We start from the raw sequence: 16703 nt of genomic DNA on the forward strand, positions 1-16703 counted from the left end.
CCAAATGGGGCAAGCCTGGAAACATCAAGATTTCCTTTTCCAGCCAGAACGCAGTCAAGCCCTGCTTTGTACCCACACAAAGCCCACCTTCACCTTTCTCCTGAGCATTCAGTCCATCCTCCTACATTTGAAAAAACTCATGAACTGTAAGATGTCATTAGATGCAAGAATCAAGGGAGAACTCCTACAAACTGCAAGAATCCACATGTGGGCACAAAGCCAGGTGATGGAAAAAGCCACACCAGAATTCGGCACTCGCTAGAATTTGGGAGAGCAAATTCCCTTTCTACAATCTTCATCACATCAATTTTGCTACAGATGCTTCCAAAGAGGATGGCGTGGACAGCCAGACTACAGTTAGAGGTATGCTTCATGCTGTCCTGCTAACGTACGTCTGGACTTCAGAAATTCATCCCTTCAAAGTCTGTTCCTGCAACATTTCTTTTCTTATCACGGGATGAAGAAAATGAAACCAGCATTAAAGCTCTCTGCTTCTGCCAGTCCGAACTGGTTACTCCAGTAGATTCTGCCAAGAGGTTGCATGGCTCCTGCTCGCAGACCGTAAACGCTCCTGTCCTTCCCTCAGCAAGGCTGAGAAGACCCCTCGCCACGCTTCCCTGTTCTTCCTCGTCCTCTCCTTCCTGCTGCTCTCACCAAGATGATGCAAAGAGCCTGTTTCAGCAGTGGTGAGAAGGAAAATTAAATCAGATGTTTTCAGTTCTTAGCGCAGAGGACTAAAATCAGCAAATTTACTATCTTTTGTTTCTGAACACATCATTGTGAAAAAGTGAAGGAATTTAAAAGAAGAAGCCTCCACTGCAGCTTCTGCCATCACAGCTACCAACCCGGGCTGCACACACAGAGCTGCAAGCAGGCTGGGCACCCATTGGTGAATGGAACCACGGAACTTGCAAATGAAGGAGAAAAAATGAATTTTAATGCAGTTTTTAGAAATACTTGTCATTGTTTCAGCACCGCCATTTAGTGAATGGGACCGATTTCTCTCTCAGTAGGGGATGGTATTTTAATGATGTAACAGTGCACTTCCCAGAAGAAAGACAAGCCTCATGAGGCAGATTAAAACAAAGAATATTCAGATCCCATTAAAAACAGACAGTTTCAAGCCATTTTAAAAATTAATTTTGTTTAATGATAAAATGTGTTATCTTAACAGGTGGTTAGCCAATTGTAAAATTAACCAAAACATGGTTAGAAGCACAGGGGTAGCTATTAGAACTACTGGTTTCTTTTTATTCTTCCTACTCTTATCAGGGTACCGTATGACCCTACACAAATTCCTCCCGGTCATGACCCCAGGCAAATTTCTGAGCTTCAGTTTCCTCTTCTGCAAAGCAGGGGTAGTAATGTGGCCAACACCAGAGTTCCTCAAGGACTCAGACAAAAAAAAAAAAAAAAAAAAAGAAAGTAGAGTTGTTTAATACACAGGACGCATTCAATGTAAATCTCAAGATGTTTATTTCCCAACAGTTGCTGTGGAACCAGGTTTTTCTCAGCGCTAATCAGCATCTCCATCAAGTAAACAGCTTCATGTTCGATCGCCCATTAATTATATTTTGAGCACCTACCATTTAGCTGCAGCCACTGGACTCTGCTGTGCTGCAACTCATTTGCTGTTTCCACAGCTAAACAAATGCTGCATTCAGCCCTTCTGCGTTGAGGGATTTTTTTGAAACAGCAAAGATCCCATGGCTTGCTGCAGCTGAGCAAACCAAGCTACCAGGGCAACTACGAGAAGTTCCCATGACAGTGTTCCCACATCGCCCAATTGAGGAATTTAGAAATTTATATTGTTACCAGCAGCTGGCTTCAAGGACAAGGTCTATGTGACTGCTAATCACAAGGGGGTTGTTTTCTTGCAGGTGGGGTTGTTTTCTTGTAGTTGTTTGTCTGAGTGCTTTTGACCAATAATCTTGTGTGAGACACTGTCCGCCCCTGTTAAGTTCACTATAAAAGTTAGGCTATTTGGGCAATAAAATGGAGCATGATCTGACCATACTAGTGTCTGTTGTGCTTTTGGCCCTTGCTTCCTGCAACACTTCTGTGCAAAAGCACTTGAAATATATAAATAACATGCCTTGTTGAGCATCTTCTGAGTTGTAGCAAGGAGGAAATGAGGAAGACTAGAGAAAATACAGAGCATTAGAAACACTAGTTGGCCACTGAGCATGCTTAAATACTACACACGTCTCAGCAGCACACACAGAGGTTTGAGGTGACACAATGTAAACAGACAAGCAAGGAAACAGGGATAGCTTATTCCACTTGCATTGCTGAATTTAGTATGACAACTTTTATAAAATAAAATCCAGTGGCTCAGCTTGCTGGTTGTACATGTGGTCATTCATACCTTAAATGCTGTTGTAGTGATCACTCAGAGAATGAATATGCCATGAAATGCATCTACGCAGGGGAGACAAGTCAGTGGAATCCCATAACTCAACTCAGTGAAATTTTGTAATTTTTAGGTATAACTGACTTTCCCTGTAATAAAACGACTTTTCATTAGCAAGTTTTATGGTACAAACAACTACCAGCAGAGTAAAATGAAAAAAAAGAAAGTGGATGAGCACATCCACTTGACAAGATACCCAGTCAGCATTTGTACCACTGCAAACACTTTCTGCTCTCCACTTTAAATGTTTTTATAGTTGACGTGAATTTTAAATCAGATTAGAACATGAAGCTTCTCCTTCCATTTAATTTCTAGTCTCAAATCACTTTCCCCAGCTCAGTAAGTGCTCAGACTGAAAACAAACAATGGGAAAGCACTGAGTAACTTTACCTTTTCATCTCACTTACTGCCCACAGATCAGAGCTTGTTTGGCCGCTGGAAATGCTCTGATCAGGTTCTGTTGGGTTGGGTTTGCTTCCTCCCCTCCTCTCTCATTAAAGATCTGCTCTCCAAACACAGCATATTCCCTACCTTACCTCTGGAGACAATACCTAACTACAGAATGAAATTATTTTCTTCCTCGGAAATCCTCGTTACATCGTGCCATCTCCCAAACCACTATAAAGTATCAAGAATGTTGAGGCCACTGCCCATATTTTGTATCTTCTAAGGATTATTTGGGAAAACCTTTGCCTAACCAAACTCTGTGGCTAGAACAGGCTGCTTTATCTCACTAATGAGAATGATAATTTAGTACCAAATACTCATGAGGAATTATAGCTCTGCTGACTGGCAAATAATTTGCCAAGGCAGATTAGTTTAGCTGCATAAAATAAATATCCACCTGCACATACTAGTACTAATCAGGGCGTGAAATTAAACTTTTTATTCAGTGGGAAATAACTGCTGCAAGGCGGCGATTTAGTCTGAGAAGCAAATATTAAGGTCAGCCTATTCTCTCTGATGTTTATAGTATATATAATAGTGCAAAGAGCACGGTGCAACAAATTCTGCTTTTTAAGTCTATGAAACTAAATACTTCAGTGATGCGATAGCAAATTTGCCATTTGCTTTTCTAATTGCACACATTTAATGGAGCAAAGTGGCTGAACTGAAACATTACCAGAGAAGCGAGGCCAAAGTTAGCAAAGTACCAAAGGCCTAACCCAGGTGCAGAAAAACCTACAGCACGAAGAGTTTGGGGCAGAAGAAAAAGAAATCCACATCATCTTTACAATATACTAGTTCCAACAAACCCTCAAACTAAGGAAATGTTATTTCAGGTCTATTGGAGAAAAGGACTAAGTATATATTCAATACTCAAGCAGCATTTGAAACCCCATATTTGGGAAGTAGCTCTCTGCTATCCCAGCTGTTTTACCAAATTACTCTCATTGCCTTCATGCCAGCCTTGCTTTGGGTGCTCAGGATTCTCTGCCAAAGTTACCACAACACAAATATGCTATTAGGAAGGTGGTAAGATTCTTAAAGCAGTTTTAAAACAATCGCTAACAAGCCCAAGATCTTTAAAATCTGAGTCCTACAGATGCCATAAATCATCTGAGTTCAGTGCAAATGGAACCACTTGAAAGTATAAGCTTTTGTCTACCTGTTCTGTGTGTGTGTATATGTATATGATATATATACATATATATAATATAATATATATATATATATATATGTATGTATATGTGTATATGAATAAAAAGAGAAGAAAAAAAAATAAACCAGGGATTCCAAGCCTGTTACCTTTCAGCCTCCAACTACACTGATTATTCCTTCCTGTGTTGCCCTCCAGTAAATCAGAAGCTCCTGCAAGCATGGTAATACCAAAACTAAGGAACTTAAGGGCCTTCACAAACAAAAAAAAGAAGAGATGCATCTTAAAAAAACACTGCTTTTGCTTCTTCTGTGACACTGGAAGGCAATATCAGGATTTCCTAGAATCACACTGCCCAGAAATAAAAGGAAAACACTAATGGGTGAAGTGGAAAAAGAGCCTCACGAAGAACACTATTATCAACATCTTCCTATTTACAAGCCAGGAAATTAAATGAAGTATTGCAAACCAGTTCATTCAGAAAAAATGAGAAAGTGAAACTGCATTAAATATCAGGTTATTGCTTGACAAACCACCCTAGCTGGGATCCCACACTGGTCAGGTACAGCTCCCAGCACTGCTAATTAAACACAGCTGAAGTTGTCACTAGTCCATTCAAGAAAACAGATGTTGTTTCATAGAGCCTTGATATTTTTCTTAAATACCTTTCAAAATGAGGAACAAAAAATATGAACTCTTATAAAAAGGGCTTTATTGTATTTTTATAGCATATTACATACCTTATAACAATCATTCCGTTAAGTGTGAATGTCAGTTTTATTTTCTGTCCCTTTTTTCCTGGCTATTTACAAGCTTTGTAAGAATCGTTCCTTAATTAAGTCTAAACATAGTTTTATATAAATGGATTCCTGGAATTAAAAACGTTCAGACTTAAGAAATGATTGTTACAGAGACTGTAACAGGCCGTAAAAAAGAATGCCACTTTAAACAAAGATTTCTCATTTTAATTAAAAAGATAATCATCAGAACATTCGTACACTTAACAGAACCATTTGAAGCTACTTTGAAAAAATATCTACTATTCTATGCAGGCATATGTAGTTTACTTTATATGACATTTAATCAAAGTCTCAGTTGAGCCTATTGCACTCAGGCTTTAAATACTGTATCTACAGTTTTAAACACTTCATTCAAATATGGAAGTTACTTATTGAGCACCTCATTCCTAGCACTTCTCTAAATGGTTATGACAAGAGAAATCCCATATTCTTGAAAGAATAAAAAAAGAGCTCTATAAGGCATGTTTTTGTTGATGTTGTCGGGGTTTTTTTGTTTGTTTTTAAAGTAATGGGCATATCTGTCTCTCCTTTTATCTTGTGCATCACTCTCTTAAACACTGTACTTTACGAACAGCGTAGTTTTGTCTCTATAATGTTTTAGGAACGTGAAAAGGCGCCCAAATGAAGTGAGACAGATCCCACTCCAGTAAAATCCTTGGTGCAGTTGCAGAACAGTGGACTATATAACTCATAACAACATAGTTTAAACCTGTAAGCTGGCTTTCACTCAAAAGCAGCTCTGAAAGATGGCATGTGGACCGCATGACAGAAAAGACTCATTCACCAGCAGCTACAGTCATCCCTGGTGAGCAGCAGCGTAGTATTGCATAATGCTAATACACAGCAGTTTAGATTCAGAAATAACTCCTTGAAACACAGGGGCAAACTGAGCGGGCAAATGAAGTCAAATGAATAATTACTTAATGCTGAAAGCATATATTCCATATATTGTTCCATATATTGTAGCTGAACACACAACTGGAGAGCTGGTAGCAGCTATTAGCTAAAAGAAATATTACTTCACCGGCCAGTAAGCAAGCAAATACCAGCCAGGAAGAACAAGGCCTTCTTTTAGTCTCGTCAAAAAGGTTACACACACAAGCACGCAGGAAAGACACAGTCAAGTTTGACTTTCAAGGCATCAAATATAGATACTTGGATGAAGTTTCCAAGTGGCATTTTTCCATTAGCGTTAGACATTAAAAGAAAAAATTGAATCACCAGGTCTGTCTTGCCTGATATCTTGTGACTCAGGAGAAATGCTCAAAGGCACTGCCAAAAATTAGGTACTGACATTTTTAAGCAGAAAAAGTAATATTTGCTAGAGAAGCCCCAAAATAACACCACCTACAGGGCTGGTTTTCAACATGAAATGAAGCCTAGCGCAAATCCAGAACAAAAAACAAAGCCAGAAACTGGAAAGACAATAGGCCTCACGCCTACAAAAGAGGTTTGAATATTTCCCTAGGATGCCATGGGTGGCACCCTGGCGGTTAGGAAACTCTCAGGGAAAACTCAGTAATTGACAGCAAAACCCACCTCAACCCAAGCTGCAACCACCTGGTAAGGAAGCAGAGCATGAAGCGCATCACGCAGCCGGGTAATTCTCCGCGAATGATTCAGCACTAGCTGCGAAGACCTGCTACCTCCACGCAGCTAATTGTGCCCCTGCCATTACTGCTGCGAGGCAGACACAACAAGAGGCTTTCTAGCAGAGCCAGGCTGGTATTTACCGCTGATAGGATCTCACTTAGCAGAGCAACCTGCCTGCCACACCCCCACGTACGGCAAGGAGAACAACGAAAGGCCTCACCGAGTCTGACAAATACCCTTCTTCATCAACGTAATTAAAACGAGACGTGGATTAGATGGATATTTACTGAAGCAAAAGCCTGAGATGTGTTAACAAAAGCCTTTCTCACTCTTCCCTCACCTGTATTTTTTACACCTTAAAAGTTCAACGGGGGACGGAAGGAAGCTCCATCTTCCATTGCACTTTTTACATGCATTTTGCATTCGAGGCATATTTAAATAAAACATTAAGGAACTTGGTTTAGCTTTTAGTTCCCAGTGCAGCCTGATCCTTGGTAATTCTTCCCTTTATCTGGAGCTCTTAAGAGATGCAGCTTCTGTAAGAGCAGCTTTCTCTCACGCTCAGGTCTCTCCCTAGTGTCAGGGAGCTTTATTGTGCGGGCGGAGCACAGCCAGCTGCAAGACAGACAGGGAATCCCATGAGATAGGGCCTGGTACCTGATGAAGATCTCAAATGCCTGGACTGAGGCCTTAGGTTGGGAATTGAAGCTCAGAGAGTGAAAAAAAGCAGCCCAGGAGACGTCAGTGTAACACGCTCGCAATGTCATTGCAGGCAGAAACTTCTGCAGAAACTTTTCAGGATACGAAACTCGCTATCTCGATGCAGGTTGTAATTACCAAGCTTGGCCAAACACAAGCACAACAGGATCTGGGGCACTCCTTTGGCCAATCGCACACCAACGAGGGTGGGTTGTTATTACTAATTGCTACCTTGCCCATTTAGGTATCCATAGCATTTTCTCACTCCGCTGAGCTGAGGCTCTATAAATCTGACAGACTTCAGGACTGCTAGCAAAAGGGTCAAGAAGTCTCAGGAGAAACAAGTTCTACAGGATTCAAAAAGCAGAAGCCAAACAAGCGTTGCGAAGCTCAACTAAAAACCAAAATCTGCAGCGAGCGTTTCCTCAGTTTCACTCTGGGCATATGTGAGGTTTAACAGAATCGCTTCTTCTTGATGAGCTTGGCTTTAATTCTGTACAACTGGAAGCACTAATCCGAAACAAACTTTTAGCAAGCGTTGCCAGTCGTTTCAATGACATCCTTAGGGAAAGCAGTGTGGGGCACCCAAAGTTTACATTCGGTTCAGTTGGCACCCGCCTGGTTTCATTCCTACATCTCGTGTTTCTAGCCAAAAGGCTTAGAAATACCAACAATTAAGAAAAAAAAAATGAATTAAAAGAGAATTTAAGCGTATCAGGCCTCAAATCTAAGTTAAGGAGGTACGTTTGAGGAGCAGCATGGATGCTGGTACCCCTAAGGCCGACGGCCAGCTCACAGACCTTGGCCGCTCAGCGTGGCTACCGGGTGGCTACCAACAAGATCAACGTGCGGCTCGCTGCTTCAGGCCTCTCAGAGCAGGGAAAGGCAAAATAAAACTGCGGGGGGACGGCGTGCGGCACAGCAGCGCTGCCTGGAGCACCCAGCCCAAGAGAAAAAAAAACAGAAACCCCTCCCCAGAACCCCACAACCCTCCCCAGAGCCCCAAACACCCCCCCCAGAGCCCCAAAACCCCCTCCCAACCCCACAACCCCCCCCCAGAGCCCCACAAACCCCCCCTAGAGCCCCCAAACACCCCTCCCAACCCCACAACCCCCCCCAGCCCCCTCCTCACTCGAATTCCCCCCCCTGCCCCTCACAGTCCCCTCACAGCCCCATCACAGCCCCCCCCAGCCCCCTCAGGGCCCCTCAGGCCGCCCCCCTCCCCCCTTCCTTTCCCCCCCGGTGCCCCCCAGCCCCTCACCATGAACTTGAGGGCCTTCTCCTGCAGCACGGCCTCGGCCGGGTCCATAGTCCTGCGCCGGGCCCGGGCCCGCCGCCGCCCCTTCCTCCTCCTCCTCCTCCTCCTCGCCCCGGTGCCAGGCCGCAGCCAGCGCACACAGGAACCTGCGCTGCCCCCCCCCGCCCGCTTCACCCTCCGCCTCAGCCTCCCCTCCCTCCCTGCCCGCCCGCGCGGAGCATGCGCCGCCCGTGGGCCCACGGGAAATGGAGTCCCCGGCCGCGCCGCCGGCAAGGGGGTGAGGGGGGACGGGAACTACAAAGCCCAGAGGGCAGTTCGCAGGGGGGCACGCCGGGAGCCGGCTGGAGCGTGCGCTGCCGGTGGGAGGAGGGCATGCTGGGAGTTGTAGTGCGGGGAGGGGGTGACGGTGTAACTTGAGGGCAAGGGCTGAGGGGAGGCCCCCAGAAGGGGCCCCTCTTTGGGGACATTTGGGGCGTTTTCAGCCCCAAATCGCCCCACAGCCCCCATGCCATGACCATACACAGTATCCAATCAGTGCCCTACACACGGATAATGATGGGTGCCCACACCTCGGGGAGTCAAATCCTATTAACGCAGCCCCACATGCCACCTGCCATGAGTCCCACGCATGGCGGCATCACTGCGTGCATCAAACCAGCACCAAAAACACTCAGAGACATAAACATGGGCAGAAAGTTGGGCCAAGGGGGCCATTGTTGCTCCTCCGCAGTGCAGCGTGACCTAGAGAGATGTGCAGCCCCATCAGGTCCCCCTTCTGTGTCAAGCACTAAAATAAAATAAAATAAAATAAAATAAAATAAAATAAAATAAAATAAAATAAAATAAAATAAAATAAAATAAAATAAAATAAAATAAAAGCACTAAACAAACAAATAAAAAAAAAAAAAAAAAAAAGGAACCAACCAGCAGCCCTTTGGGAATGGCTGCGTGTAGGCAGGAGGGTGTTTGTCAGAGCCCCCCAGCCCTCTGTAATCTCCTCTGGAGCACAGCAAACAAGAGCGGCTCGCTCTTTGGCAGCCACTGCTCCTAATCCTCTCAGTTTTGTTAATTTTGTCTAATCTCTTTCCAATTTGCCTACATTTCCTACAGTCTGCCCAAAAGCTGGAGCCACTTCAGATGGAGGAGCAGAGAGGAATTACCTCCTCTATCTTTAGTGCTATTTATAAGAACCTGATAAAATTTAACCTTTCTCTATGGCAAGCGTAACACTGATTCCTGTGCAGATTGTGATCCAGAAAAACACTCAGATTCTTTTCCTTGCTGCACTTATACATACGACTCTGTACCTTAAGTGGGTTATCCTGAATTTCTTCCAATTTAGATGCAAAGGAGCCAGGAACAAGCAGCAGTCCTTCCTTGCCAACACACAACTTAAGCCCATTCTCTCTGTCCCTGTGTTTAACCAACAAAGCGAAGCTTCAAGCTGCAGGTATGGTGCCAGCATCTCTGCGCCAGCCCTGCCCCTCATTTTCTCTAAACACCCCCCATCTCCTCCAGATTTTAAGGTGAGATAATCAGAGAGAACACGGTGCGGAGAATATGCCCATTACTGCATTCCTTGCGGGGACGCCTGACCTGGGTGGTGGCTCCTGACCCACTGCCAGGAGCGTGTCCTCCAGCAAATTCCCCCACGGAGGTGACAGGGGAACATGAGCTCACCCGGGGCTGGGCCACGCTGCCGAATGAGCCATGTTCCCAGAAGTGTGGCTTGAAAGACAGAGGCAGGATAACCTTATGTCCTCCCTCTGAAGTCCCAAGGCATAGAAATCTTCCAAAGAAAGCTTTCAGGTCACCAGGACATGGGCTGCTATTCTTGGCCTGTCCCAGCCACGCTGTTGGTCATCGTACTTCAAGCCCGGGCGCTCGGCAGTGAAAAGCCTGAAATGCTTGGCTGTAATCGGCCTGGGCATTTTCCAGACTGCTGACAGAGCTGAAAACACTTGCCACAATTATATAAATAACAGTAATTATAATGAGGGAGTCTTATAATTACAAAGGGACGGCTTCTGTAACAGTATTGCAAGCAACTGGGGGCCGCCAGTGCTGAGGGCACGATTCTCCTGCCTCCTCCCCAGGGGCATCCTGCAGTGGGCTGGGATGTCAGATCCCCTCTGCAGCAGCGTGGCAGCTCGAGGCTTTGATGGCATGCTTAATTTGTCAATAATATTTGATGGCGTCTTAATTGTAGGAAAATTGGAAAGTTTAATGCTTCAACACTAGCCACCGCTGTCCCAAAGCCCTCTAGGCTGATTGATCTATCTGGATGGTAACTTAAAGGGGGTTAACGTATCTGGGTCATAAAAGGCACAGGCTCATAGCAGAGCCAAAACTGTGATGAGTATTTAGGAACTGGACTTAACCTTTGTGTAAACTGGACTTTGGTGGGAGAAGAGACTGGCTCAGTTATTCTGCTCTGCTGCTGTTGGGTCCCTGCAATGCAGGACCACCACAGAGGGACAGGGCAAGGGGCAGTCTGTGCGTGTGTCCCACAGCACAGAGGGACCAAGGAAGGAATTGTAGAGGCAGCACTTGACCTGGGGATGCTCAGCAGGGAGGCAACATCTGTCCACAAGAACCTTGCTTGGTTTTCCCACATCTGCAGCCCAGCATTGTGGCCTCTTCCCACCCAGGGGTGCTCACTGCAGCTGGGCATCTGGCTCTGTGCTTGCCACATCTGCCACGTCTCAAAGCAGATCAGCTCTGACACTGATCTGTGACCCTGACCAAGGCCTCAAAATCCCTGCAACAGCCCCCGGCTATCAAAATGTCACATCACACAACAGGGCAGAGGCATCAAAGAGGTCTGTGGTGCTTGATCAAGGTACGTTTTGAGTCCAGCAGATTTACAACCACTGAACTAACAATTTATGGGGATTGCAGGACCCAAGAGCTGGACGTGTGTGGTCAATGCTGCCTCTACCACAGCAGAGCTGCCCTGGCTGTTCCTCTTATTCTGCCTTGAGACAGCAACCACGTACCCTCCTTCCTGCCCTCCGCACCCTCGCTGCAGAGCACATTGCACGAAGCAAGCCATATAGCGCCCAGGGAGCTTGCGATCCTTCCAGATGAAGGATGCTACCTAACGGTAAAGATATTACTGTGATTATTTCTGCAATAGCATATTGCTCTGTGCATTCCGGACTCTGCGGACCACATCCACGCCTGGTGTAACGCCATGTTAATTTGCTGTGGCAATCATTAATTGGGTAAGGAACAGCTGGTGCTTTGCTTTAAGTGAAGCTGATTGGGTCAGTAAGTAACTGTTTGGGTAAACGATCTACAGCAGGTACAGCCCTGCCTCTCTCTGCACTCCAGAGGGGTTTCACTTCTTGTCCCAGTGACCCTTGGAAGAAGCAGCAAGATTTGGCCATGAAACATTAGGGAACTTTAATCAGTGCTGTTCCTCTGGGCATTATTGCCTGAATTTTAATATTTTGAATAATAAAGGATGATTTTAAATTAAATTTGTGGGCTCACCATCTGTGTGCGCTTGGCCTTGTTTTCCTCTGCTTTGGCAGTCCCTCGACTTCGCTCTTTCCAAGTTGCGGCAAAAGGGAAGGAAAGAGAAAAGAGGGGAAAGCGCTGGTGCAGGAACCTTTTGTTGTTCCCTTTGTCCTGCAGGATCTTTGCAGCGGCAGCAGCCGTCACTGCGGTGTGCTGCACAGCACTGAGCACGCAGACAGCACTCAGAGGCATAAGAGCTTGTGAGAAGAGGCAGGATACCCCCACCCAGACAGCAGAGGGGTCCTGCGTCCCCGTGGTGCAGCTCAGCTTCCCCATCCCAGCTCACCTGGGCTTCTCACAGAGATCCCTCTGTTGGCAGTGGCCTGGGGAAAATCAGGAGGGCAGGAAGCTTTGCTGCAGCCTGTGAGCAAAGGGGCTTTTTTAGGGCTAAGGGGCATGGCCAGTCATTTGTACAAGAGGAAAAGGACAGAGCCCAAGACCTTGTGGTGTGAATTACAGTCCCTGTATGGCTGGAATGGGGCAGTGCCCCTCAGCTGGTACTAAGGAGATGTGTGGAGGAGATAGTAGGTGGCCAAGTGCACAGTGTTGGAGAGGGAGCTTGACCTCAGAGCAGTGAGGCTGTGGATTGACAGTACTGGTTCAGCTGAATTTACACCTCACACTGCTGGAAGGGGGCTGCATCCCCTCTTCTCCCTCTGCCCAGCCACGTGCTTCCACCTTTCAGCCTCTGCCAGCTCTGATGCTCATTTGCTAGCAGAGTGAACTGTTTTAATTCACTACAGTGACAGAAGAATGATAATCAGGAGGTACAAACTAAGCATTTCTTTGTTGGCAAGCCAAACTGGCTTTCCTTGTGATCAGAAAAATCGCAGAGCTGCTGCGAGGGCGGGTGGGAACTGCTCCTCAGGGCACGGGAGGACAGGATGAGCCTGGTCCTTCTCAGTGCTAATTTCACAGATACCAGGTGAAAAACCTCATGTCTTCACAATGCCAGGGTCCCTTGGTACACCTCCTCCCTCAGGGTCGAGCCTTCCCTGCTCACATAGCACCGCTGCTGCCACTGGGGATTCTGGATGGCTGCGGCAGAGCGCTGGGATGTCTCAGGAAAGCCAAACCTGGGATTTGGGGATGCTGAGCAGGGATTTCCCATCTTACCACTCGGGCTGCACGTCGCGGGTTCTCCCCCTGGATTTGCTTTGCCACTAGGAAGCAGGAGATGCTGAAGCCCCAGTCCCAGCCCTCTCCATAGACTCTGCGGGTGCTTGGTTTTAAAATACAGTTGGAAAGAAATCAGGGCAACATCGACGTTCTCCAACAGGGCCTCAGCAACAGGACACCCCCACACTGCTGGGACGCATCCTCCGGTGCCTGCAGCATCTTCTAGCAGCCTGTCCTTGGGATGGCAGCAACAACAAAGTCATCAGGTCCTTGGCAAAGGCCAGAACACCAGAGGAGCAGCGCTGGGGGCTCAGCACCACTGCCCAGCTAATGGTGAAATGGGGAGGAAGATTTCTTTTTTACGAGGCTGAGAAACAAACCCAAACCACCAAACCCGACCCAAGCGAACAAAACCCACCCCAACAAGTCCCTCGCAGTCAGAAAAGCTTTTGAAAGCCTCATGAATATTTAGCTTGTCCTCATGTAAAATATATGACTTTGTGTAAGGATCAGGCAAAGGAGGTGCATGATTTTTTTCTGATTTATGGGCCCGGCAACGGATTATTCATAGCAGAGCAGCTGTGTGGAAAGATTCATCCACTGCAAAATGTGATTGTACATCAGGCAGTGTGAGGGAACAGAGCTATGACTAATGGCTACTTTACATATAAATGAGAAGGTTTGCGCTAGGAACTGTAAAAAAAAATACAATCGCTCAGCTGACGGGCCCGGCCTCTTTATCGCAAGCGCTGCACAGGGGCCCGGGGAAGACAGAAGAAGGCTGCCTGGAGGCGCTGCCTCCCCTCGCATCCTCCAATGTGCAATAAATAAGGCCACGGCGGTCGAGGCTTCCAAAGGCCAAATTTGTTGCTGGTGTCAAGCCGCGGGCTGCGGTGGGGGAAGGCAGGCGTGGCTCCCGCCCCGAGCACGGATGCTCTGGATGTCCCTCGTGGCTGGGGCAGACCCGACTGTGCTTTAAGGCCAGGGGACAGCTCGAGGTGGGTGCCCAGCACGGCCCCAGCACCATCCTGTGCCCCCCTCCCCGCTGCGCTCGCAGCCCCCCGCCCGCTCCCCTCCCCGAGACGGGTTGTCTAGACGCTGCAGATGTGGACAGATGTTGGGGCTGTAATTTATAACAATGGCCTCCAGAAGGCAATTCCAATTTGTTTCGCTAAAGCTTTAAGTTACAGGCAGCAAGATCTCCTGTAAATACTCTTGACTTACATAGTAAGTACATAAGAGTTTTCCTGGCGAATGCCCGCTTGCTGCGGCAATCTTCACTTTCCCCGTGCCTCAGAGGGCTCAGGAGGGGTGCCACAATTCACAGGTCCAAAAGGAACCTGGCAGGGACCCAACAAGTCCCAATTGACCCGTGGTGCAGGTGCTGACAGTGGTTCTGAGGTCCCTTCTCCAGCATCATTCAGGTTGAGATCCGGACCATGGAGCCAACTCCCACACCTTGTGTGCTGTCTTCCCCAGGGGACATGTCCCTGCCATACAGCAAGGACAATCTGCAAAAGCAAACTTTCTAGGGAATTCTTGAATGCAAAGGCACCCTCACAGGAGAGGTTTTCCTCAAGCGATCCTTCTAAAGCCAACAAAAAGTGCAGAACTCAGCCTTGCCTCTTCCCTGCCTCCCACCAGCCCTGCTGTGAGCAGCCCAGGATGGACATCAGAAGATGATCTCCCACCTTTGGACACCATCAAATGCCCCAAACACTCTTGGGTTGTGCTAACACACCTCTGAAAGATGACCACAGCCCCAGCTTTGCAAACCTGTGGCAAATAGCATCAGAAGTGAAGGACGTACTGACAGCAGTAACATTGCACCCACAGGAGGAGGAAATGGCACCAGGGAAGGATGTGGCCATGCCCAGCTGGCTCTTCTGCTTCGCCATTCAAAGCTGCCCTGGGATGCTTCTGATAAGGAAGAACATTTCCCCAGCATCACTTCAGAGGACCTGCAGCTCTTCAGCTTGCCCTCAGCCCAGAGCTTGTGTTTTCTTGCACAGTTGGAAGAAGAGATCCCATCTTGTCATAGATTCAGCCCTGATAGCTGCAATAAGAACACCACAGATCATTCTGCCCAGAAAAGTAGCAAACCTGTTGGTTTGTCTGCATGGACTTCCACATGCCCAGGGTTGACTTATGTGTCCATCGTACCAGTGAGAACCTGCAGAAAAACCGTGTGGAGAAGACCAGAAGACGACAGATGAGGTTACACCAGTAGACAGGGATGGAGCATACAGATGAAATCCCACTGTGGGGCATCATCCAAGGGAAATTAAAAAAAAAAAAAGTATATAAAACAGAGGGCAGCGTGTTACACACGAAGTGGGACAAGGCTGGGAAGAGTCATGCCTTGGAAAGTCTCACTTCTCATCTCAGAGGTGAAAGCTGGAGCACAGCCAGCCCCTCTGGCAATTTTGCCCATGAATTTGTGGAGAAACACAACTTTGCAGAGGCCAAGAGCCACACGGTGCTCCGATTAAAGCACAGTCCTGCGAGGTTTGGGTTGGGTTAGAGATGTGCTCCCTCTGGAGCTGCAGCTCCAAGCCTACACCCTTGTGCCACCCTTGTCTTGGGGAGCACAAAAAAAAAAAAAGAAAAAACCCACTGGTCTCCAAGCAGTGGGAGCAGAGACCAAAGCAGCACAACTGCACTTTGTAAAGTTTGTCGCTTTTGTTCCAGAGTTTGTAATTAAAGCAATGGGAAAAGGCAGTTTTCAGGGTTTCGGCCAAATTAAAAAGTCTTCCTTTCCCCAGCCCCCAAAAGTTTAATTTCAGATTTAATGAAACACTTAATTTGAAGCAATATATCTTGATTTGGGGGGGAGGCAATTTTTCGAATTAAAGTAAATAAAGTAATAAATTATTTATTGCTCTTTAATTTGGAACTTTTGTTTTCAGCTGAATTGAAGGTGAACCAAACGTCTCTGTGAGCCCCCGTTCACCTTCACGAGCAAAGTGTCTGCCACCTCTCAGCTCCGTGTGGGACAGGAGAAGGGTGAGCAGGGAGGGCATTGGCACTGGGCTCATTTTGCAGCCACAAAGTCACATTTCCATATCACCCTGCACACCCCTATCAGTGCTGGGAAGGTGTAAAGGTGCTGTGGCTCATCCCATGGGCAGTACCTGGACCATCCCGTGGTGGAGGGATGGTTTCATCCATTGGAATCTGCTTTGGAGACTTTTCTGTGACCTGAAGAACAATGTGGGGATTGGCATCCAGAAGCAGATTCACTTCCCATTCCCTTTGAAATGGGAGATGGGAACAGGCCTCTTAGATTTAGGTAACTCTCCCAAAATGTATCCCAGCTGCACGTTACCTACCTGTACTCCATCCAAGGCTGTGCTCCCCCTGCCCAAGGACACAACACACATTTTAATGACACGGGTCAGCACGACAGAGACAGGACCCGAGTCCCACTCACACACATCGTGTGCTGAACCAGCTTCCAAAACAAAACCCGGCCCCAAATCCCACCTTATCCCAGCTGCTTCACACCCACATCCCCCCTGAGCCAGCATTTCCAGAGCCCTTTGGGAACCTACCTGGAGATGGAGGAGGAAGATGAGGCTGGGGTGCTCAGGGCACCCCGAGGAAGCGAACCAGCCAGAGCTCGCAGCATCCCCAGCAGAGAAGGGGATGGCAAAGCCCCGGGAGCAACCAGCCCCCCCAGGAGAGCGCTGCTTT

At 47.2% G+C, this 16703-nt stretch overlaps 1 protein-coding gene across 5 annotated transcripts in view; it reads right to left on the bottom strand.

Moving 5' to 3' along the window:
* The window catches only part of BTRC (beta-transducin repeat containing E3 ubiquitin protein ligase), a 118920-nt gene extending 110454 nt beyond the window's left edge, over positions 1–8466 (bottom strand). For 4 of the 5 annotated variants that reach the window (XR_014618623.1, XM_084290386.1, XM_084290385.1 and 1 more), the window contains exon 1: positions 8367–8466. Coding sequence is in view for 4 of the 5 variants with exons in the window: in XM_084290386.1 (XP_084146512.1) it covers positions 8367–8414 (48 nt within the window). In the remaining variant the exon portion in view is untranslated. The remainder of the gene's footprint in view (positions 1–8366) is intronic. The other variant, XM_084290387.1, reaches the window with a different exon arrangement.
* Positions 8467–16703: the final 8237 nt, after the last annotated feature.

The sequence above is a fragment of the Netta rufina genome (genome assembly GCF_964035555.1).
Source record: "Netta rufina genome assembly, chromosome: 7".
Taxonomy (NCBI): Eukaryota; Metazoa; Chordata; class Aves; order Anseriformes; family Anatidae; genus Netta; species Netta rufina.